At 32.6% G+C, this 24,900-nt stretch overlaps 2 protein-coding genes across 2 annotated transcripts in view; both read right to left on the minus strand.

The window, feature by feature from the left end:
* The window catches only part of LOC135109475 (uncharacterized), a 73,816-nt gene extending 64,390 nt beyond the window's left edge, over positions 1-9,426 (minus strand). Inside the window, 2 exon segments of the mRNA XM_064020854.1 lie at positions 8,348-8,736; positions 8,738-9,426. Coding sequence (XP_063876924.1) covers positions 8,348-8,736; positions 8,738-9,426 — 1,078 coding nt within the window.
* Positions 9,427-9,459: 33 nt separating this feature from the next.
* On the minus strand, positions 9,460-11,817 carry LOC135109476 (uncharacterized). The gene is made up of 2 exons (XM_064020855.1): positions 11,587-11,817; positions 9,460-11,382 (listed from the first exon to the last, which is right to left on the minus strand). Exons 1-2 carry the CDS (start codon positions 11,815-11,817, stop codon positions 9,460-9,462), a joined length of 2,154 nt encoding a protein of 717 aa, XP_063876925.1.
* Positions 11,818-24,900: the final 13,083 nt, after the last annotated feature.

Below are 24,900 nucleotides of genomic sequence, written 5' to 3' on the forward strand. Positions count from 1 at the left end.
AGGACTTTACCAGAAACCTGTCTTTTCAGTGTTTTTCAGCATGTTAGGCACCAAAACGATAAATAATATGGAAGTCAGTCAATATGTGAATCCAAAAGAAAATTACTGAAAACGTGTCTTTTCAGTGTTTTACGTAGAAAAACGCTAAAGCGGATACAAACCATCCTATATGAAGAAATAGAATAACATAACCAAAAAGATATATTTTGAATGTTTTTGAGCTTGTTACCTACAAAAAATGCAAAAAATCGATGTAAAGTACTCTATATTAGGAAACAAAAGGACATTACGAGAAACGTCTATAATGAGTGTTTTATAGTTTTAAAAGAATCACAAGGCAATAAACGCAAAAACTCGTGTATATAGAGAAATTTTTTACATACCAAAATGAATAAATACATGAATAACACTTTTAATCGATTAACAGAACTACCTTACCAAATTGAGTATTTTGAGTGTTTTTCACATTCTTAGTTACGAAAATGCCAAATTACATGCGAAACTACCATCATTTGGGAAAAAAAATGACATTACCAGAAAAGTGTCTTTTGAGTGGTTTTCAGCGTGATATGCAAAACACTAAAAAGCAGGATGATCACATTACATGGGAATAAAACCAATTTTTACGAAGAATTTGCCTTTAAGTGTTTTTTAACCCCTTATATAGCAAACCGCTAAAACGCATGCAAAACAAACTTTATGGAGAAACAGAATAACATTACCAAAAACATGTATTTTCAGTGTTTTTTGATCATGTTATCTATAAAAACGCTAAAGTACATGCAAAGAACATTATGTTTGGGAAGCAAAAGGACATTACACGAAACGTGTATTATGAGTGTTTTTTTAAGTTCCTTAAGTACCAAAAAGCTAAAACCCACAAAAAACACTCTTTATTCGGAAAATTAAAAAAAAATAAAAATAAATCAAATAAATAGGATTTTTTTTTTTTTTTTTTTGTAATTCATATTCATAGGTACAGAGATGCCAAAATTCTGGGAAAATTTAGGGCAATTATGTGATAAAAGAATATTATCAAAAAAGTTAATTTCAGCTTTTTTTTTTCCGAACTGTTATGTACCAAACCCTAAAGTGCATGCATGGAAATTAAACGACCTTAAAATAAATCTGTCTTTTGAGTGTTTTTCAGAATTTTAGGCACCAAAACGATAAATAAATAACTCACTTTATATGGGAATCACTTTTATATAAGAAAAAAACTACTGAAAACGTGTCTTCTCAGTGTTTTACGTAGAAAAACGCTAAAACGGATGCAAACTAACCAATATAAAAAAATAAAAAAAAAATTACCAAAAAGGTATATTTTGAGTGTTTTTGAGCTTATTACCTACAAAAAACGCAAAAAATTGATGCAAAGCACTCTATATTAGGAAATAAATGGACATTGCAAGAAAAGTATATAATGAGTGTTTTATAGTTCAAAAGAACCAAAAGGCAAAAAACGCAAAAACTTGCGGATATGGAGGTTTCTTAGATACCAAAATGCTTAAACTCATGAATAACCTTCCTAATTGAGAAACAGAACAACCTTACTAAATGCGTGTATTTTGAGAGCTTTTCACATTCTTAGTTACCAAAAGCTCAAATTGCATGCGAAACCAGCTTTATGTGAGAAAAAATGACATTAGCTTTTTTTCGGACTGTTATGTACCAAACACTAAAGTGTACTCAAAGCCTCCCATATGAGGAAATTAAACGACCTTACCAGAAATCTGTGTTTTGAGTGTTTTTCAGCATGTTAGGCACCAAAACGATAAATAATATGGAACTCACTCTATATGGCAAACCAAAACAAAATTACTGGAAACGTGTCTTCTCAGTGTTTTACGTAGAAAAAAGCTAAAACGGATGGAAACCAACAAATATCAAGAAGTAGAAAAACATTACCAAAAAGGTATATTTTGAGTGTTTTCGAGGTTGTTACCTAAAAAAAAAAAAACGCGAAAATTGATACAAAGCACTCTATATTGGAAAACAAAGGGACATTGCGAGAAAAGTGTATAATGAATGTTTTATAGTTTAAAAGAACCACAGGGCAAAAAACGCAAAAACTTGTGTATATGGAGAAGTTTCCTAGATACCAAAATGCTGAAACTCCTGAATAACACTCTTAATTGAGAAACAGAACAACTTTACTAAATGCGTGTATTTTGAGTGCTTTTCACATTCTTAGTTACCAAAATCCCAAATTGCATGCGAAATTAGCTTTATGTGGGAAAAAAATGACATTATCAGAAAAGTGTCTTTTGAGTGTTTTTGAGCTTGATAGGCAATAAAGCACAAGAAAGCATGGGAATCACTTTACATGGCAATAAAATCAATTTTTACCAAGAACTTGCCTTTAAGTGTTTTGAGCTCCTTATATACCAAAACGCTAACACGCATGCAAAACACACTTTATGGAGAAAGAGAATAGCATTACCAAAAACATATATTTTGAGTGTTTTTGATCATGTTACGCTTAAATACATGCAAAGAACCCTATTTTCAGGAAATTAAAGGACATTGCGAGAAACGTGTATTACGAGTGTTTTTAAGATCATTATTTATCAAAAAGCTAAAAAACACAAATAACACTCTTTATTGAAAAAAAATAAATAAATAAAAAATTTTGGGGAAAATTCAGGAAATTATGTGAAATAAGAACATTATCAAAAAATTTAAATTTAGCTTTTTTTTTTTCGTACTGTTATGTGCCAAACCCTAAAGTGCATGCAAAGCCACCTGTATGGGGAAATTAAACGTCTTTGCCAGAAAACTGTGTTATGAGTGTTTTTCAACTTGTTAGGCACCTTAACGGTAAATAACATGCAAGTCACTCTATATGGGAATCTAATACAAATTACTGAAAACGTGTCTTTTCGGTGTTTTACGTAGAAAAACGCTAAAACGGATGCAAACCAACCAATAGGAAGAAATAAAATAACATTACCAAAAAGGTACATTTTGAGTGTTTTTGACCTTGTTACATACAAAAAACGCAAAAATGGATGCAAAGCACTCTCTATTGGGAAACAAAAGGACATTACGAGAAACGTGTATAATGAGTGTTTTATTATTTTTGAGCAAAAGAACTTGTGGTTCACAAGAACCACAAGGCAAAAAACGCAAACACTCGTGTATATAAAGAAGTTTCTTGGATACCAAAATGCTTAAACTCTTGAATAACAATATTAATTGAGAAACAGAACAACCTTACCAAATGCGTGTATTTTTAGTGTTTTTCACATTCATAGTTAGAAAAACCCGAAAGAGCACGCGAAACTATGTTGGAAAAAAAATGACATTACTAGAAGTGTCTTTTGAGTGTTTTTGAGCGTGTTAGACAATAAATCACAAAAAAAAAAAAAAACAGGGCAATCACATTACATGGGAATAAAACCAACTTTTACCAAGAACTTGCCTTGAAGTGTTTTTGACCTCCTTACAAACCAAAACGCTAAAACGCATGCAAAAAACTCCTTTATGGAGATGCAGAATAACATTACTAAAAACATGTGTTTTAAGTGTTTTTGATCATGTTACCTACAAAAACGCTTAAATACATGCAAAGAACCCTATGTTTGGGAAACGAAAGGACATTACGAGAAACGTGTATTAGGACCGTTTTTAACTTCCTTAAGTACCAAAACGTTAAAGCCCACAAATAACACTCTTTATAGAGAAAAAAAATAAAAAAAATAGCTTTTTTTTATATTGATTTTCATTGGTACCAAGATGCCAATATTCTGCCAAAATTCAGGGAATTTATCTGGAAAAAAGAACATTATCAAAAAAAGTTAATTATAGCTCTTTTTTCGGATTTTTATGTACCAAACTCTAAAGTGCATGCCACCTATATAAGGAAGTTAAACGACTTTACCAGAAACCTGTCTTTTCAATGTTTTTCAGCATGTTAGGCACCAAAACGATAAATAATATGGAAGTCAGTCAATATGTGAATCCAAAACAAAATTACTGAAGACGTGTCTTTTCAGTGTTTTACGTAGAAAAACGCTAAAACGGATGCAAACCAACAAATATGAAGAAATAGAATAACATTACCAAAAAGTGTTTTTGAGCTTTTTACCTACAAAAAACGCGCAAATATTTGGAAAGCACTCTATATTGGGAAGCAAAAGGACATTTAGAGAAACGTGTATAATGATTGTTTTATAGTTTCACAAGAACCACAAGACAAAAAACGCAGAAACTCGTGTATATAGAGAAGTTTCTTATATACCAAAACGCTAAAACTCATGAATAACAATCTTAATTGAGAAACAGAACAACATTACCAAATGCGTGTATTTTGAGTGTTTTTTCACATTCTTAGTTAGGAAAACCCCAAATAGCATGCAAAACTAGTTTTATGTGTGAAAAAAAAACCTGATATTACCAGAAGTGTCTTTTGAGTGTTTTTGAACGTGTTAGGCAATAAAACACTAAAAAGCAGGGCAATCATATTACATTGGAATAAAACCAACTTTTACCAAGAACTTGCCTTGAAGTGTTTTTCAGCTCCTTACATAACAAATCGCTAAAACGCATGCAAAACACTCCTTTATGGAGAAGCAGAATAACATTACCTTAAAACAAGTGTTTTTGAGTGTTTTTGATCATGTTTCCTATAAAAACACTTAAATACATGCAAAGATCCCTATATTTGGGAAAGGAAAGGACATTACGAGAAATGTGTATTATGAATGTTTTTAAGTTCCTTAAGTACCAAAACGTTAAAACCTACAAATAACACTCTTTATAGAGAAAAAAAAATAGCATTTTTATTTTTTTGTTATTGATGTTCATAGGTACCAAGATGCCAAAATTCTGCCAAAATTCAGGGAAATTATGTGGAAAAAAGAACATTATCGAAAAAGATAATTTTACCTTTTTTCGGAGTTATGTACCAAACCATAAAGTGTATGCAAAGCCACCTATTTGGGAAAATTTAACGACTTTACAAGAAACCTGTCTTTTGAGTGTTTTTTCGCATGTTAGGTACCAAAACGATAGATAATATGAAAGTCACTCTCTATGGAAAACGTGTCTTTTAAAAGATTTACGTAGAAACACGCTAAAACGGATGCAAACCAACCAATATGAAAAAATAGAATAATATTACCAGAAAAGTATATTTTGTGTGTTTTTGATCTTGTTACATAAAAAAAAAAAACACAAAAATGTATGGAAAGCACTGTATATTAGGATAAAAAAGGACATAACGAAAAACGTGTATAATGAGTGTTTTATAGTTTCACCAGAATCACAAGGCAAAAAAAACGCAAAAAATCGTATGTGTGGAGAAGTTTCCAAGATACCAAAATGCTGAAACTCATGAATAACTTTCTTAATCAAGAAACAGAGCAACCTTACTGAATGCGTGTATTTTGAGTGTTTTTTTACATTCTTAGTTACCAGAATCCCAAATTCCATGCGAAACTAGCTTTATATGGGAAAATGACATTACCAGAAAAGTGTCTGAGTGTTTTTGAGACTGTTAGGCAATAAAGCACTAAAAAGCAGAGCAATCACATTACATGGTAATAAAACCAACTTTTACGAAGAACTTGCCTTTTAGTGTTTTTGACACGCATTTAGTAAGGTTGTTCTGTTTCTCAATTAAGAGTGTTATTCATGAGTTTCAGCATTTTGGTATCTAGGAAACTTCTCCATATACACGAGTTTTTGCGTTTTTTGTGTTGTGTTTTTTGAACTATAAAACATTCATTATACACTTTTCTCGCAATGTCCCTTTGTTTCCCAATATAGAGTGCTTTGTATAAATTTTTTGCGTTTTTTTTTTTGTAGGTAACAAGCTCAAAAACACTCAAAATATACATTTTTGGTAATGTTTTTCTGCTTCTTGATATTGGTTGGTTTGCATTAATTTTAGTGTTTTTCTACGTAAAACACTGAGAAGACACATTTTCAGTATTTTTTTTGGATTCCCACATAGAGTGAGTTCCTTATTATTTATCTTTTTGGTGCCTAACAAGCTGAAAAACACTCAAAAGACAGATTTCTGGTAAGGTCTTTAATTTCCTCACATGGGAGGCTTTGCATGTTTTTTTTAGTGTTTTTTGAGCGTGTTATGAAAATAAAGCACTAAAAGCCAGGGCAATCACATTACATGGGAATAACACCAAATTTTACCAAGAACATGCCTTTAAGTGTTTTTGAGCTCCTTATATACCAAAACGCTAAAAATGCATGCAAAATACATTTTATGGAGAAACAGAAAAACATTACCAAATACATGTATTTTCAGTGTTTTTGATCATGTTATTTATAAAAACGCTTAAATACATGCAAAGAACCTTATATTTGGGAAACGAAAGGACATTACGAGAAACATGTATTATGAGTGTTTTTTTAAGTTCCTTTAGTACCAAAAAGCTAAAACCCACAAATAACACTCTTTATTTAAAACATAAATAATAGAAAAATAAAATAAATATGATTTTTTTTTTTCTTATTCATTTTCATAGGTACCGAGATGCCAAAATTCTGGGAAAATTCAGGGCAATTATGTGATAAAAGAATATTATCAAAAAATTTAATTTCAGCTTTTTTTGTTCGGACTTATGTACCAAACCCTAAAGTGCATGCAAAGCCTTCATTATGAGGAAATTAAACGATCTTACCAGAAATCTGTGTTTTGTGTGTTTTTTAGCATGTTAGGCACCGAGACGATAAATAATAAGGAACTCACTCTATATGGGAATCCAAAACAAAGTTACAGAAAACGTGGTCTTCTCAGTGTTTTACGTAGAAAAACGTTAAAACGGATGCAAACCAACCAATATCAAGAAATAGAAAAACGTTTCCAAAAAGGTATATTTTGAGTGTTTTTGATCTTTTTACCTACAAAAACGCGAAAATTGATGCAAAGCACTCTATATTGGGAAACAAGAGGACATTGCAAGAAAAGTGTATAATGAGTGTTTTATAGTTCAAAAGAACCACAAAGCAAACAACGCAAAAACTCGTGTATATGGAGAGATTTCCTAGATACCAAAATGCTGAAACTTATGAATAACACTCTTAATTGAGAAACAGAACAACCTTACTAAATGCGTGGATTTTAAGTGCTTTTCACATTCTTAGTTACCAAAAACCCCAAATTATATGCGAAAATAGCTTTGTGGGAAAAAAAAAAATTACCAGAAAAGTGTCTTTTGAGTGTTTTTCAGCGTGATAGGTAATAAACCACTCAAAAGCAGGGCAATCACATTACATTGGAATAAAATCATTTTTTACCAAGAACTTGCCATAAGTGTTTTTGAGCTCCTTATACACAAAACTGCTAAAACGCATTCAAAACAAACTTTATGGAGAAACAGAATAACATTACCAAAACCTAGTATTTTGAGTGTTTTTGATCATGTTATCTATAAAAACGCTTAAATACATGCAAAGAACCTTTTGTTTGGGAAACGAAAGGACATTACAAGAAATGCGTATTATGAGTGTTTTTAAGTTCCTTAAGTACCAAAAAGGTAAATCCCATAAATAACACTCTTCATTGAGAAAAAAATAAATAAATAAATAAAAAATAAAAAAAATAGGATTTTTTTTTTATTTATGTTTATAGGTACCGAGATGCCAAAATTCTGGTAAAAATTCAGCGCAATTATATGATAAAAAAAAATATTATCAAAAAAGTTAATTTTAGCTTTTTTGGGGGGGACTTATGTACCAAACACTAAAGTGCATGCAAAGCCTCCTATATGAGGAAATTAAACGACCTGATCAGAAATCTCTCTTTTGAGTGTTCTTCAGCATGTTAGGCACCAAAACAATAAATAATAAGGAACTCACTCTGTAAGGAGACTGAAACGCTTGGTGGCAACTCCAAGCTTTATTCAACAAAATACCAGGCTCTCATATCTGTAACAGATACAGACAAAAATAACTACCGACAATTACACAACACATTAACTCAATATAAACAATCATGCAACACAGCACGAACACAGTACATAACAGGACAAAACAACATAAATACACACACAAACTCACACATTAACAGAAGGAAACAGCTGGGTCTACACTGGCCTGTGGTACCATTGTGACTGACGATACACAGTGCTACCAAACGTGAAAACAGTAACGCCAATCAGTGTTGCCAATGTACAATTATTACCACATTCTCCCCTCCTAGAAAAATTCAACATTAACAAAATGATGTTCCAGGTAGATATCCGAACATATCAGGTTTAATTCCATCCGTAACGATCGGGGGGCTTCGACACACGAGTCGACCTCCTTAACTCAATGGGCCCAGTGGGTGAATGGGAATCATGATTATTATGGGGTTGTACACCTTGGGTTTTGGGTGAACCTGGGGTCTCTATATTTCCTTGTGCTTCATCCTGGTGCACAGGAGTCGTCGGACTCTCAGGAGTTGGAGCTAAGTCACGGATAGACACGGTTGACTCGCGGCCATCTGGATATTCGACACTTGCATACATTGGGTTCACATCAACAAGTTCTACCTGATCAGTTAATGGTTCGTGTTTGCTAGACCTAACATGCCGTCGCAATAACACTTGTCCAGGGGTCAAAAGCCATGATGGTAATCCATTTCCAAAACTAGAACGTCGTTGAAACCTGAAGAAACGCTCATGTGGGGTCTCATTAGTTGCAGTACATAAGAGTGATCTTATTGAATGCAAAACCTCAGGAAGCACCATCTCCCAGTGTTGATTCCTCAAACCATGAGATGCAAGCTTTCCAAATAATTCCGTTGTACCTCTCAACCTGGCCATTACCCATTGGGTGATAAGGTGTTGTTTTGCTTGTTGCTACCCCTTTCTGAGAAAGGTACAGCTTCAGTTCTTGAGAAATAAAAGAAGGACCTTGATCTGAATGAATAAAACTTGGCATTCCACAAAGACTGAAGATAGACTCAAGACATTTGATTACTGTTTTTGAATGCATATTTGGACAAGGAAGTGCAAAAGGAAAACGTGAGTATTCGTCAACAACTGTAAGTATGTACTTATTGTTTGTGGTGGAAGGCAAAGGTCCTTTGAAGTCAATGCTAAGGCGTTCCATCGGCTGTGTGGCTTTAATGAGGACCCCTTGTGCTGAACAATGGAATTGTGGTTTTTGCTGTGCACAGACCTTACAAGTAGCACACACCTTTTTCACATCATCTGTTGAGAAGGGAAGGTTCTTAGACCGCACAAAATGCAAAAGCCGAGTTACCCCAGGGTGGCAAAGATTCTCATGGATGTCAGTGAGATTCGACATTGAAGAAACAGAACAACAGTATGCACGAGTCAAGGTATCTGGCGCAACATTCTGTTTCCCAGGACGATATTGTATTGTATAACTGAATGATGCCAGCTCCAGCCTCCACTCTTGTATCTTGTTATTCTTTATCTTGGTTCGCTTTCTGTTGTCTAACATGAACATCACAGAGCGCTGATCAGTAATCAGAGTAAAATGTCATCTAGCTAAGAAATGACTCCACTTGCGAACTGCTTCAATAATAGCTGTAGCCTCCTTTTCTACAGCAGGATAATGCAGCTCACTATCCTGAAGCGTTCTTGACATAAAAGCTACTGGCCGGCCACCCTGGTTTAAGACTGCTGAGATAGCGACCTCCGAAGCATCACACTCCACAACAAAAGGTAGGCTCTCATCCACAGATCTTAGAGAAGCATCTATAAGCTGCTTTTTCAAGGAGTTAAAGGCAGTTAGTGCTGATTCACTCAGCGGAAAAGTTTTCGTGTTTATCAAAGGTTGGATTTTATCAGAGAAGCCAGGGATCCATTTAGCATAATATGCAAACAACCCTTGAACTCTTCGCAAAGACCTCATATTGGTAGGAGGTGGTAATTCTTGAAGGGGACGTAATCTGTCAGGATCAGGCTTTATGACATTATCACCAACACAATACCCGAGAACATTGATTATAGGCACAGACATAACTGATTTAGATTCATTGAGGGTGAGCTTCCGTTTTCGAACAACCTCCAAGAACTTCTTAACATTTTCATCATGCTCATCCTGAGTTGATCCAGCTACAGTAATATTATCGAGATATGGGAAAGTATCTTTAAGATCCTCATCTTCAACTAATTTATCCATAGCTCTCTGAAATACAGCTACTCCATTAGTGACACCAAATGGAACCCTACAAAACTGATACAGTTTTCCTGCACCCTCAAAAGCAGTATACTTCCTCTCACTCTCTTTAATGCTGATTTGGTGGTATGCACTCTTCAAGTCAAACGTAGAAAACACCTTGTATTTTGCAAGATTATGTACCATGTCCTCTATCCTCGGGAGAGGATATGCATCTAGTTCTGTGTATTGGTTGATGGTTTGAGAATAATCAATACAAAGTCTCTTTTTGTGCCTGTCAAGTGGATCTTTCACAACTACGACCTGTGCTCTCCATGGGGATATGCTTGGCTCAATGACGCCTTCAGACAGCAAGCGTGATATCTGGTAATTTATAAATAACTGGTCATCTTTACAATAGTGTCTGGATTTAACTGCAATTGGTTTACATTGTTGAGGCAAGTTCGGAAACAGTGAAGGCTCCTCGATATCAGCTGTTGCCAATGCACAGTTACTAGTTACCCTTAAACTTGGCTTATTTCCCCCATACTGAAAAGTTACACTCTTGTGTTGTTTTTGAAAATCATGACCCAAGATCACATCACAACATAAATCCTTTAAGACTCCTAGCTGAACACATGAGTAATTTTGATCAACATGACCCAAGTCTACTGTAACATACCCTGGGGAGCTAGTATTTAAAGATGCTGACGCCATTGAAATCTCCTTGCTTGCCGGAACTTCTGTCAGCTTTAATTTATGTGCCACTTTCTCACTTATGAAGCTATCCGAACTGCATGAGTCGATTAGTGCCTTCAATGAATGACCATTGACAGTGATGTCTATAGCTGCATGTGAAAGATTCTTTGGAAAAGTGGCAGCAAGTGTGAGCAGAGTGGAATTATACAGTGTGGCGGTAGTACTATCATAAGCCTTAGCCTTGGATCTGCAGACTTTGGCAAAATGACCCGCTTTACCACAGTTGTTGCATGTAACAGAACGTGCAGGACAACTAGCCCTACCTGTAATGTGGAATGCATTACCACAAAAATAGCATTTCTTCTTAGATACGTGTGCAGCAGCGACAGTCAAGTCCACAGGTGGTCTTCTTTCTCCCCCTTCTTTCGTTGACTGCTGTTGTTGGTCATCACTGGGCAGTTCCTGCTGTCCTGGAACTAAAGCAGCAGCATGAGGAACAGGCAAGGAAGACGTGTATGCATCAGCATTCCGCTGGGCAAGGTCCAATGTACGGGCTTGACTGTATGCCGCCTCAAGATTCAAGGACTTATTTTCTAGCAGGCGCTGACGAATAAATGCAGAGGCAATACCGTTAATAAACGCATCACGTACCAGCTCCTCCCGATATTGTTCAGCTGTGACTGCTTTGAAGTTACAGTCCTTGCTTAGTTTATGTAGCTCCCTCAAAAATTAATCAAGGGATTCGCCCGACTGCTGTCATCGGGTTGCCAAAACATGCCTTGCAAAAATTTCGTTTGGTAACTTGACGTAAACACTCTCCAGTTTTGCAACGGCACTTTCATATGAAACACAGTCTTCGATGAGTTCATACACACTCGGGGATACACAGTTCACTAGAGCCCTCAGCTTGTTAGTTGCGGCCTCTCCACTCTCCTCAATGAAGTTTTGAAACGTGCGGTGCCAGTGTTTCCACTCCTTGGCCGCCGTGGGAGAGCTGGGATCCGTGTCCAGTCGGCATGGCTTAAGCAACTTAGCCATGACGGGAATTTTGTTGAATAAATTGTAATGAGACTGAAACGCTTGGTGGCAACTCCAAGCTTTATTCAACAAAATACCAGGCTCTCATATCTGTAACAGATACAGACAAAAATAACTACCGACAATTACACAACACATTAACTCAATATAAACAATCATGCAACACAACACGAACACAGTACATAACAGGACAAAACAACACACACAAACTCACACATTAACAGAAGGAAACAGCTGGGTCTACACTGGCCTGTGGTACCATTGTGACTGACGATACACAGTGCTACCAAATGTGAAAACAGTAACGCCAATCAGTGTTGCCAATGTACAATAATTACCACACACTCTATATGGGAATTCAAAAAAAAATTACTGAAAACGTGTCTTCTCAGTGTTTTACGTAGAAAAACGCTAAAACGGATGCAAACAAACCAATATAAAAAAAATAGAAAAACATTACCAAAAAGGTATATTTTGAGTGTTTTTGAGCTTGTTACCTATAAAAAAAAACACGAAAATTCATGCAAAGAACTCTATAATGGGAAAGAAAAGGACATTGCAAGAAAAGTGTATAATGAGTGTTTAATAGTTCAAAAGAACCACAAGGCAAAAAATGCAAAAACTAGTGTATATGAAGAAGTTTCCTAGATACCAAAATGCTGAAACTCGTGAACAACACTCTTAATTCAGAAACAGAACAATCTTACTAAAAGTGTGTATTTTGAGTGCTTTTCACATACTTAGTTACCAAAATCCCAAATTCCATGCGAAACCAGCTTTATGTGGGAAAAACATAACATTACCAGAAAAATGTCTGTTGAGTGTTTTTGAGCGTGTTAGGTAATAAAGCACTAAAAAGCAGGGCAATGACATTACATTGGAATAAAACCAATTTTTTAATAAGAACTTGCTTATAAGTGTTTTTGAGCTCCTTATATACCAAAACACTAAAACGCATGCAAAATACACATGCAAAATACATGCAAACAACCCTATTATTGGGAAACGAAAGGACATTACGAGAAAAGTGTATTATGAGTGTTTTTAAGTTCATTAAGTACGAAAAAGCTAAAAGCCACAAATTACACTCTTTATTGAGAAAAAATAAATAAAGAAATAAAAAAAATACGATATTTTTTTTTCATTCTTATTCATATTCACAGGTAACGAGGTGCCAAAATTCGGTCAAAGTTCAGGAAATTATATGAAATAAGAACATTATAAAAAAAGTTAGATTTAGCTTTTTTTTCGGAATGTTATGTACCAAACCCCTAAAGTGCATGCAAAGCCACCTATATGGAAAAATTAAACCTCTATGCAAAAAAAAACTGTCTTATGAGTGTTTTTCAGCATGTTAGGAACCAACACGATAGAACCCAAGGAAGTCAGTCTATATGGGAATCCAACACACAATTACTGAAAACGTGTCTTTTCGGAGTTTTACGTACAATAACGCTAAAACGGATACAAACCACCCAAAATGAAGAAATAGAATAACATTACCAAAAAGGTATATTTTGAGTGTTTTTGAAATTGTTACCTACAAAAAACGCGAAAATGGATGGAAAGCACTCTATATTGAGAAGCAAAAGGACATTACGAGAAACGTGTATAATGAGTGTTTTATAGTTTCACAAGAACCACAAGGCAAAAAAACGCAAAAACTCGTGTATATAAAGAAGTTTCTTACATTCCAAAATGCTGAAACTCATGAATAAGACTTTTAATTGAGAAACAGAACTATCTTACCAAATGTGAGTATTTTGAGTGTTTTTCACATTCTTAGTTACGAAAATCCGAAATTACAAGTGAAATTAGTTTTATGTGGGAAAAAAATGACATTACCAGAAAAGTGTCTTGTGAGTGTTTTAGAGCGTGATATACAACAAAGCACTAAAAAGCAGAACAATCACATTACGTGGGAATAAAACCAACTTTTACCAAAAATATGCCTTTAAGTGTTTTTAACTCCTTATATAACAAAACGCTAAAACGCATGCAAAACACCCTTTATGGAAAAACAAAATAACCCTATGTTTGTGAACGAAAGGATATTTTGAAAATTGTGTATTATGAGAGTTTTTAGGTTCCTTAAGTACCAAAAAGCTAAAACACACAAATAACACTTTTTATAGAGAAAAAATAAATAAATGCATACAAATTTTTTTTTTTTTTATTCATCTTCATAGGTACCGAGATGCCAAAATTCTGGCATAATTCAGGGAAATTAGGTAAAGAAAAAAAATTATCAAAAAAAAATAATAATTTTTGCTTTTTTCCGGAGTTATGTACCAAACCCTAAGGTGTATGCAAAGCCACCTATATAGGAAAATTACACAATTTTACCAGAAACCCGTACCAGAATTAATTTCAATAAAATTACTGAAAACGAGTCTTTTCAGAGATTTACGAAGAAAAAAGCTAAAACAGATGCAAACCAACCAATGTGAAGAAATAGAATAACATTACCAAAAAGATATATTTTGAGTGTTTTTATGCTTGTTACCTACAAAAAATGCAAAAATGGATGGAAAACACTCTATATTAGGAAACAAAAGAACATTACGAGAAACGTGTATAATTAGTGTTTTATAGTTTAACAAGAACCACAAGGCAATAAACGCAAAAACTTGTGTATATAGAGAAGTTTCTTACATACAAAAATTATGAAATGCATGAAAAACACTTTTAATCGAGAAACAGAACTACCCTACCAAATTGTGTATTTTGAGTGTTTTTCACATTCATAGTTACAAAATTGCCAAATTACATGTGAAACTAGCTTTATGTAGGAAAAAAAATGACATTACCAGAAAAATGTCTTTTGAGTGTTTTTGAGAGTGATGCAACAAAGCACTAAAAAGCAGAACAATTACTTGGGAATAAAACCAACTTTTACGAAGAACTTGCCTTTAAGTGTTTTTTAACCCCTTACATACCAAAACGCTAAAACGCATGTAAAAACACCCTTTATGGAGAAACAGAATAACATTACCAAAAATATGTATTTTGAGTGTTTTTGATCATGTTACCTATAAAAACGCTTAAATACATGTAAAGAACCCCATGTTTGTATAAGAAAAGGACATTACGAAAATCATGTATTATGAGTGTTTTTAAGTTCCTTAAGTACCAAAAAGCTAAAACTCACAAATAATACTTTATAGAGAAAAAACAAATTATTATTCATCTTCATAGGTACCGAGATACCAAATTCTGGAAAAATGCAGGGAAATTTTGTAAAAAAAAATCATTATGAAAAAAATAATCTTACTTTTTTCCGGAGTTATGTTCCAAACCTTGAAGTGCATGCAAAGCCACCTATATGGAGAAATTACTCGAATTTACCAGAAACCTGTCTTTTGAGTGTTTTTTTCAGCAATTTCAACAATATTACTGAAAACGTGTCTTTTCAGTGATTTATGTAGAAAAACGCTAAAACGGATGCAAACCAACCAATATGAAGAAATAGAATAACATTACCAAAAAGATATATTTCTATGTGTTTTTGAGCTTGTTACCAACAAAAAATTTCGAAAATGGATGAAACGCACTCTATATTAGGAAAGAAAAAGGCATTACAAGAAATGTGTATAATGAGTGTTTTATAGTTTCACAAGAACCACAAGGCAAAAAACTCAAAAACTCGTGTACATAAAGAAGTTTCTTACATACCAAAATGCTGAAACTCATGAATAACACTTTTAATTGAGAAACAGAACTACCTTACCAAATGTGTGTATTACAGAAGTTTCTTACATACCAAAATACTGAAGCTCATGAATAACACTTTTAATTAAAAAACAGAACAACCTTACTAAATGCCTGTATTTAGAGTGTTTTTCACATTTTTAGTTACCAAAATCCCAAATTCCATGTGGGAAAAAAATCATATTACCAGAAAATGTCTTTCGAGTGTTTTTGAGAGTGTTAGGCAGTAAACCACTAAAAAGTAGGGCAATCACATTACATGGGAATAAAACCATCTTTTACCAAAAACTTGCTTTTAGGTGTTTTTGAGCTCATTACATACCAAAACGCTAAAATGCATGCAAAACACCTTTTATGGACAAAAAGAATAACATTACCAAAAACATGTATTTAAATACATGCAAAGAACCTTATGTTTGGGAAACGAAAGGACATTACGAGAAATATGTATTATGAGTGTTTTTAAGTTCCTTAAGTATTAAAAAGCTAAAACCCACAAATAATTCTCTTTATTTAGAAAAACTAAATAAAAAAAAAAAAAAATAGGATTTATTTATTTTTTTTTTTTTGTTAATCATCTTCATAGATACCGAGATGCCAAAATTCTGGGGAAATTCCGGGCTATTATATGATAAAAGAAAATTATCAAAAAAGTTAATTTTAGTTTTTTTTTTTCGGACTGGTATATACCAAACTCTAAAGTGCATGCAAAGCCTCCTATATGAGGAAATTAAACGACCTTAAAAGAAACCTGTCTTTTGAGTGTTTTTCAGAATGTTAGGCACCAAAAAGATAAATAAATAAGGAACTCACTTTATATGGGAATCCAAAACAAAATTACTGAAAACGTGTCTTCCCAGTGTTTTACGTAGAAAAACGCTAAAATGGATGCAAACCAACCAATATCAAGAAATAGAAAAAAAAACATTACCAAAAAGGTATATTTTAAGTGTTTTTGAGCTTGTTACCTACAAAAAAATGCTAAAGTTGATACAAAGCACTCTATATTGAGAAACAGAGGGACATTGCGAGAAAAGTGAGTGTATTATAGTTCAAAAGAACAACAAGGCAAAAAACGCAAAAACACGTGTATATGGAAAAGTTTCCTAGATACCAAAATGATGAAACTCATGAATAATACTCTTAATTCAGAAACAGAACAACCTTACCCATAAATAACACTCTTTATAGAGAAAAAAAAAATAAATAGAAAAAAAACTTTTTTTATATTGATTTTCATAGGTACCAAGATGCCAAAATTCTGCCAAAATTCAGGGAATTTATGTGGAAAAAAGAACATTATCAAAAAAGTTAATTATAGTCCATGCCACCTATATAAGGAAGTTAAACGACCTTACCAGAAACCTGTCTTTTCAGTGTTTTCCAGCATGTTAGGCACCAAAACGATAAATAATATGGAAGTCAGTCGATATGTGAATCCAAAACAAAATTACTGAAAACGTGTCTTTTCAGTGTTTTACGTAGAAAAACGCTAAAATGGATGCAAACCAACAAATATGAAGAAATAGAATAACATTACCAAAATTTTTTTTTAGTTTTTTACCTACAAAAAACGCGCAAATGGATGGAAAGCACTCTATATTGGGAAGCAAAAGGACATTACGAGAAACGTGTATAATGAGTGTTATATAGTTTCACAAGAACCACAATCCAAAAAACGCAAGAACTCGTGTATATAGAGAAGTTTCTTACATACCAAAACGCTAAAACTCATGAATAACACTTTTAATTAAAAAACAGAACTATCTTACCAAATGTGTGTATTTTGAGTGTTTTTCACATTCTTAGTTACGAAAATCACAAATTACATGCAAAACTACTTTTATGGGGGAAAAAAATGACATTACCAGAAAAGTGTCTTTTGAGTGTTTTTGAGCGTTATATGCAACAAAACACTAAAAAGCAGAACAATCACATTACATTGGAATAAAACCAAATTTTACGAAGAACTTGCCTTTAAGTGTTTTTTAACTCCTTACATACCAAAACGCTAAACGCATGCAAAACAACCTTTATGAAGAAACAGAATAACATTACCAAAAACATGTATTTTGATTGTTTTTGATCATGTTACCTATAAAATCGCTTAAATACATGCAAAGAACCCTATGTTTGTGAAACGAAAGGACATTACGAAAATCGTGTATTATGAGTATTTTTAAGTTCCTTAAGTACCAAAAATCTAAAACCCACAAATAACTCTTTATAGAGAAAAAAAATAATAAAAAAATAGATTTTTTTTGTTATTCATCTTCATAGGTAACAAGATGCCAAAATTCTGAGAAAATTCAGGGAAATTATGTGAAAAAAACATAAAAAAATGATTTTAGCTTTTTCCGGGGTTATGTACGAAACCCGGAAGTGCATGCAAAGCCACCTATATGGGGAAATTACACGACTTTACAAGAAACGTGTCTTTGGGTGTTTTCAGCAATTTCAACAATATTACTGAAAACGTGTCTTTTCAGTTTTAGCGTAGAACGCTAAAACGGATGCAAACCAACCAATATGAAGAAATAGAATAACATTACAAAAAAGTTGAGTGTTTTTGAGCTTGTTACCTACAAAAAACGCAAAAATGAATGCAAAGCAGTCTATATTAGGAAACAATAGGATATTACAAGAAAATTGTATAATGAATGTATTAATAGTTTTCAAGAACCATAAGGCAAAAAACGCAAAACTCGTATATATGGAGAAGTTTCTTAGATACCAAAATGCTGAAACTCATGAATAACACTCTTAATTGAGAAACAGAACAATTTTAGGAAATGAGTGTATTTTGAGTTTTTTTTTTCACATTCTTAGTGGTCCAACCCCAAATTACATGCGAAACTGTGGAAAAAAAAAAATGAAATTACTAGAAAAGTGTCTTTTTAGTGTTTTCCAGCGTGTTAGGCAATAAAGCATTAAAAAGCAGGGCAATCACATTATATGGGAATATAACCAACTTACATACTAAAACGCTAAAACCAATGCAAAACAACCTGTATGGAAAAACAGAATAACATTATCAAAAACATGTATTTTGAGTGTTTTTGAGCTTGTTACCAATAAAAACGCTTAAATACATGCAAAGAACCCTATGTTTGGGAATAAAAGGACATTACGAGGAATGTGTATTATGAGTGTTTATAAGTTCCTTAAGTACCAAAAAGCTAAAACCCACAAATAACACTCTGTATACAGAAAAAAAATAATAAATTAAAATGAATTAAAAAATAACATTTTTTTTTATTGATCTTCATAGGCAACGAGATGCCAAAATTCTGGCAAAATTCAGGAAAATTACGTGAAAAAAGAATATTATGAAAGAGGTTAATTTTAGCTTTTTTTCGGACTGTTATATACCAAACCCTAAAGTGTATGCAAAGCCACCTATATAGGGAAATTAAACGACTTTACAAGAAACCTGTCTTTTGAGTGTTTTTCAGCATGTTAGGCATCAAAACGATAAATAACATGGAAGTCACTCTATATGGGAATCCAAAAAATACTGAAAACGTGTCTTTTCTGTGTTTACGTAGAAAAACGCTCAACACGGATGGAAACCAACCAATATGAAGAAATAGAATAACATTACCAAAAAGGTATATTTTGAGTGTTTTTGATCATGTTACCTATAAAAACGCTTAAATACATATAAAGAACCTTATCTTTAGGAAACAAAAGGACATTACGAGAAACGAGTATTATGAGTGTTTTTACGTTCCTTAAGTACCAAAAAGCTTAAACCCACAAATAATACTCTTTATAGAGAAAAAATAAATAAATGAAAAAATAGCATTCTTTTTTTTTTGTTATTGATCTTCATAGGTATCGAGATGCCAAAATTCTGGCAAAACTCAGGGAAATTATGTGAAAAAAGAATATCATAAAAGATAATTTTAGCTTTTTTTTTAGACCGTTATGTACCAATCCCTAAAGTGCATGTAGAGCCACCTATATGGGGAAATTAAACGACTTTACCTGAAACATGTCTTTTGCCTGTTTTTCAGTATGTTAGGCACCAAAACAATAAATAATATGGAAATCACTCTGTATGGGAATCCAAAACAAAATTACTGAAAACGTTTCTTTTCAGTGTTTTACGTAGAAAAACGCTAAAAAGAAACCAAATCAACCAATATCATGAAATAAAATAAAATTACCAAAAAGGTATTTTTTGTTTTGAGCGAAAATGGATGCAAATCTCTCTATATTGGGAAAGAAAAGGACATTACGAGAAACGTTTATAATGCTTTTTACCTACAAAAAAACGCGAAAATGAATGTAAAAGCACTCTATATTGGGAAGCAAAAGGACATTTAGAGAAAAGTGTATAATGATTGTTTTATAGTTTCACAAGAACCAGAAGACAAAAAACGCAAAAACTCGTGTATATTGAGAAGTTTCTTACATACCAAAATGCTAAAGCTCTTGAATAACACTTTTAACTGAGAAACAGAACTACCTTACCAAATGTATGTATTTTGAGTGTTTTTTCACATTCTTAGTTACGAAAATCACAAATTACATGCGAAACTAACTTTAAGTGGGAAAAAAATGACATTATCAGAAAAGTGTCTTTTGAGTGTTTTTGAGCGTGATATGCAAAAAAGCACTAAAAAGCAGAATAATCACATTACATAGGAATAAAACTAACTTTTATGAAGAAATTGTCTTTAAATGTTTTTAACTCCTTACATACCAAAACGCTAAAACGCATGCAAAACACCCTTTATGGAGAAACAGAATAACATTACCAAAACCATGTATTTTGAGTGTTTTTGATCATGTTACCTATAAAAACGCTTAAATACATGCAAAGAACCCTATGTCTGTGAAATGAAAGGACATATAAAAAAAATAGCTTTTTTCCGGAATTATGTACCAAACCCAGAAGTGCATACAAAACCACCTATATGGGGAAATTACACGACTTTACCAGAAATCTGTCTTTTGAGTGTTTTTCAGCAATTTCAACAATATTACTAAAAACGTGTCTTTTCAGTGATTTACGAAGAAAAACGCTAAAACGGATGCAAACCAACCAAAATGAAGAAATAGAATAACTTTACCAAAAAGATATATTTTGAGTGTTTTTCAACTTGTTACCTAGAAAAAATGCGAAAATGGATGGAAAGTACTCAATATTGGGAAACAAAAGAACATTACGAGAAACGTGTACAATGAGTGTTTTATAGTTTCATACGAACCACAAGGCAAAAAACGCAAAAAAATAGATATTACCAAAAAAGTGTCTTTTGAGTGTTTTTGAGCGTGATATGCAACAAAGCACTAAAAAGCAGAACAATCATATTACATGGGAATAAAACCAACTTTTACGAACTTGCCTTTAAGGTTTTTTTTTTTTTAACTCCTTACATATCAAAACGCTAAAACGCATGCAAAAACACCCTTTTATGGAGAAACAGAGTAACATTACCGAAAACATGTATTTTGAGTGTTTTTGATCATGCTATTTATAAAAACGCTTAAATATATGCAAAGAACCCTATGTTTGGGAATCGAAAGGACATTGCGACAAACGTGTATTATGAGTGTTTTTAAGTTCCTTAAGTACTAAAAAAGCTAAAACCCACAAATAAAGCTCTTTATAAAGAAAAAAAAATAAATAAAATATATCTTTTTTTTTGTTATTCATCTTCATAGGTACTAAGATGCAAAAATTCTGGCAATATTCTTTGGGAATCGAAAACAAAATTACTGAAAACGTGTTTTTTCGGTGTTTTACGTAGAAAAACGTTAAAACGGATGCAAACCAACCAATATGAAGAAATAAAATAACATTACCAAAAAGGTATATTTTGAGTGTTTTTGAGCTTGTTACCTAGAAAAAACGCGAAAATGAATGCAAAGCACTCCCTATTGGGAAAGAAAAGGACATTACGAGAAACATCTATAATGAGTGGCTTTTTATATTCGAGCAAAAGAACTTGTGGTTCACAAGAACCACAAGGCAAAAAGCGCATAAAATCGTGTATATAAAGAAGTTTCCTAGACACCAAAATGCTGAAACTTATGAATAACAATCTTAATTCAGAACCAGAACAACATTACCAAATGCGTGTATTTTGAGTGTTTTTTCACATTCTTATCAAAACCTCAAATAGCATGCGAAACTAGCTTTATGAGGGAAAAAAATGACATTACCAAAAGTGTCTTTTGAGTGTTTTTGAGCGTGTTAGGAAATAAAGCACTAAAAAGCAGGGCAATCATATTACATTGGAATAAAACCAACTTTTACAAATAACTTGCTTTGAAGTGTTTTTCAGCTCCTTACATAGCAAATCGCTAAAACGCATGCAAAACACTCCTTTATGGAGAAGCAGAATAACATTACGAAAAACAAGTGTTTTTGAGTGTTTTTTATCATGTTACCTATAAAAACGCTTAAATACATGCAAAGATCCCTATATTTGGGAAACGAAAGGACATTACGAGAAATGTGTATTATGAATGTTTTTACTCGTAAGTTGCTTAAGTACCAAAACGTTAAAACCTACAAATAACACTTTTTATAGAGAAAAAAAATTAAAAAAATACAAAAATAGCATTTTTATTTTTTTGTTATTCATGTTAATAGGTACCAAGATGCCAAAATTCTGCCAAAATTCAGGGAAATTATGTCGAAAAAAGAACATTATCGAAAAAGTTAATTTTACCTTTTTTTTTTGGTTATGTACCAAACCATAAAGTGTATGCAAAGCTACCTATTTGGGAAAATTTAACGTCTTTACAAGAAACCTGTCTTTTGAGTGTTTTTACGCATTTTGAGTGTTTTGTCGCACCAAAACGATAGATAATATTAAAGTCACTCTATATGGAAATCCAAAACATAATTTTTGAAAACGTGTCTTTTAAAAGATTTACGTAGAAAAACGCTAAAACGGATGGAAACCAACCAATATGAAAAAAATAGAATAATATTACCAGAAAAGTATATTTTGTGTGTTTTTGAGCTTGTTACATAAAAAAAACGCAAAAATGGGTGCAAAGCACTGTATATTAGGAAAAAAAAAGGACATAACGAGAAACGTGTATAATGAGTGTTTTATAATTTCACCTGAATCACAAGGCAAACAACGCAAAAATTCGTCTGTGTAGAGAAGTTTCTAAGATACCAAAATGCTGGAACACTCTTAATCAAGAAACAGAACAACCTTACTAAATGCGTGTATTTTGACTATTTTTTTTTACATTCTTAGTTAGCAAAACCCCAAATTCCATGCGAAACTAACTTTATGTGGGAAAAAATGACATTACCAGAAAAGTGTCTTTGAGTGTTTTTGAGCGTGTTAGGCAATAAAGCACTAAAAAGCAGGGCAATCACATTACATGGGAATAAAACCAACTTTTACGAAGAACTTGCCTTTTAGTGTTTTTGACATGCATTTAGTAAAGTTGTTCTGTTTCTTAATTAAGAGTGTTATTCATGAGTTTCAGCATTTTAGTATTTAGGAAGCTTCTCCATATACACGAGTTTTGCGTTTTTTGCCTTGTGGTTTTTTTGAACTATAAAACACTTATTATACACTTTTCTTGCAATGTCCTTTTCTTTCCCAATATAGAGTGTTTTGCATCAATTTTCGCGTTTTTTGTAGGTAAAAAGCTCAAAAACACTCAAAATATACCTTTTTGGTAACGTTTTTCTATTTCTTGATATTGGTTGGTTTCCATCCGTTTTAACGTGTTTCTACGTAAAACACTGAGAAGACACGTTTTCAGTAACTTTGTTTTGGATTCCCATATAGAGTGAGTTCCTTATTATTTATCGTTTTTGTGCCTAACATGCTAAAAAATACTAAAAACACAGATCTCTGGTAAGGTCGTTTAATTTTGCATGCACTTTAGGGTTTGGTATATAACAGTCCGAAAAAAAAAAGCTGAAATTAACTTTTTTGATAATATTCTTTTATCACATAATTGCCCGGAATTATCCCAGAATTTTGGCATCTCTGGCATTCCATTTCTGGAATTTTGGCATTTGGCACCTTTGAAGATGAATGACAAAAAAAAACTATTTATTTTATTTATTTATTTATTTATTTATTTTTTTTATTTTTTAAATAAACAGTGTTATTTGTGTGTTTTAGCTTTTTGGTACTTAAGGAACTTAAAAAAAAACACTCATAATACACGCTTCTCGTAATGTCCTTTTGTTTCCAAAAGGACATTACTTAAGCGTTTTTAAAGATAACATGATCAAAAACATTAAAAATACATGTTTTTGGTATATGTTATTCTGTTTCTCCATAAAGTTTGTTTTCCATGCGTTTTATCGGTTTGGTATATAAGGGGTTAAAAATTCTTCGTAAAAGTTGGTTTTATTCCCATGTAATATGATCGTTCTTATTTTTAGTGCTTTGTTCCATATCACGCTGAAAAACACTCAAAAGACACTTTTCTAGTAATATCATTTTTTTTTTCCCACATGAAGCTAGTTTCGCATGTAATTTGGCATTTTCGTAACTAACGATGGGAAAACACTGAAAATACACAATTTGGTAAGGTAATTCTGTTTATCTATTAAAAGTGTTATTCATGCATTTATTCATTTTGGTATGTAAAAAATTTCCCTATATACACGAGTTTTTGCGTTTATTGCCTTGTGGTTGTTTTAAAACTATAAAACACTCATTATACACTTTTCTCGTAATGTCCTTTTGTTTCCTAATATAGAGTGCTTTACATCCATTTTTTGCATTTTTTTGTAGGTAACAAGCTCAAAAACACACAAAATATATCTTTTTGGTAATGTTATTCTATTTCTTCATATAGGATGGTTTGTATCTGCTTTTGCGTTTTTCTACGTAAAACACTGAAAAGACACGTTTTCAGTCATTTTCTTTTGGATTCATATATTGACTGACTTCTAAATGATTTATCGTTTTGGTGCCTAACATGCTGAAAAACAATGAAAAGACAGGTTTCTGGTAAAGTCGTTTAACTTCCCTATATAGGAGGCTTTGCATGCTGTTTAGGGTTTGGTACATAACAATCCGGAAAAAAAGCTATAATTAAATTATATGATAATGTTCTTTTTTCCACATAAATTCCCTGAATTTTGGCAGAATTTTGGCATCTCGGTACCTATGAAGATGAATAACAAAAAAAAAAAAAAAATCCCATTTTATTATTTTTTATGCATAATATATTTTTTTTCTAAAGAGTGTTATTTGTGGGTTTTAGCTTTTTGGTACTGAAGGAACTTAAAAATCACCCATAATACACGTTTCTCGTAATGTTCTTTCGTTTCCCAAACATAAGGTTATTTGCATGTATTTAAGCGTTTTTATAGATAAGATGATCAAAAACACTCAAAATACATGTATTTGGTAATGTAAT

The sequence above is a fragment of the Scylla paramamosain genome, chromosome 19 (genome assembly GCF_035594125.1).
Source record: "Scylla paramamosain isolate STU-SP2022 chromosome 19, ASM3559412v1, whole genome shotgun sequence".
NCBI classification, from domain to species: Eukaryota; Metazoa; Arthropoda; class Malacostraca; order Decapoda; family Portunidae; genus Scylla; species Scylla paramamosain.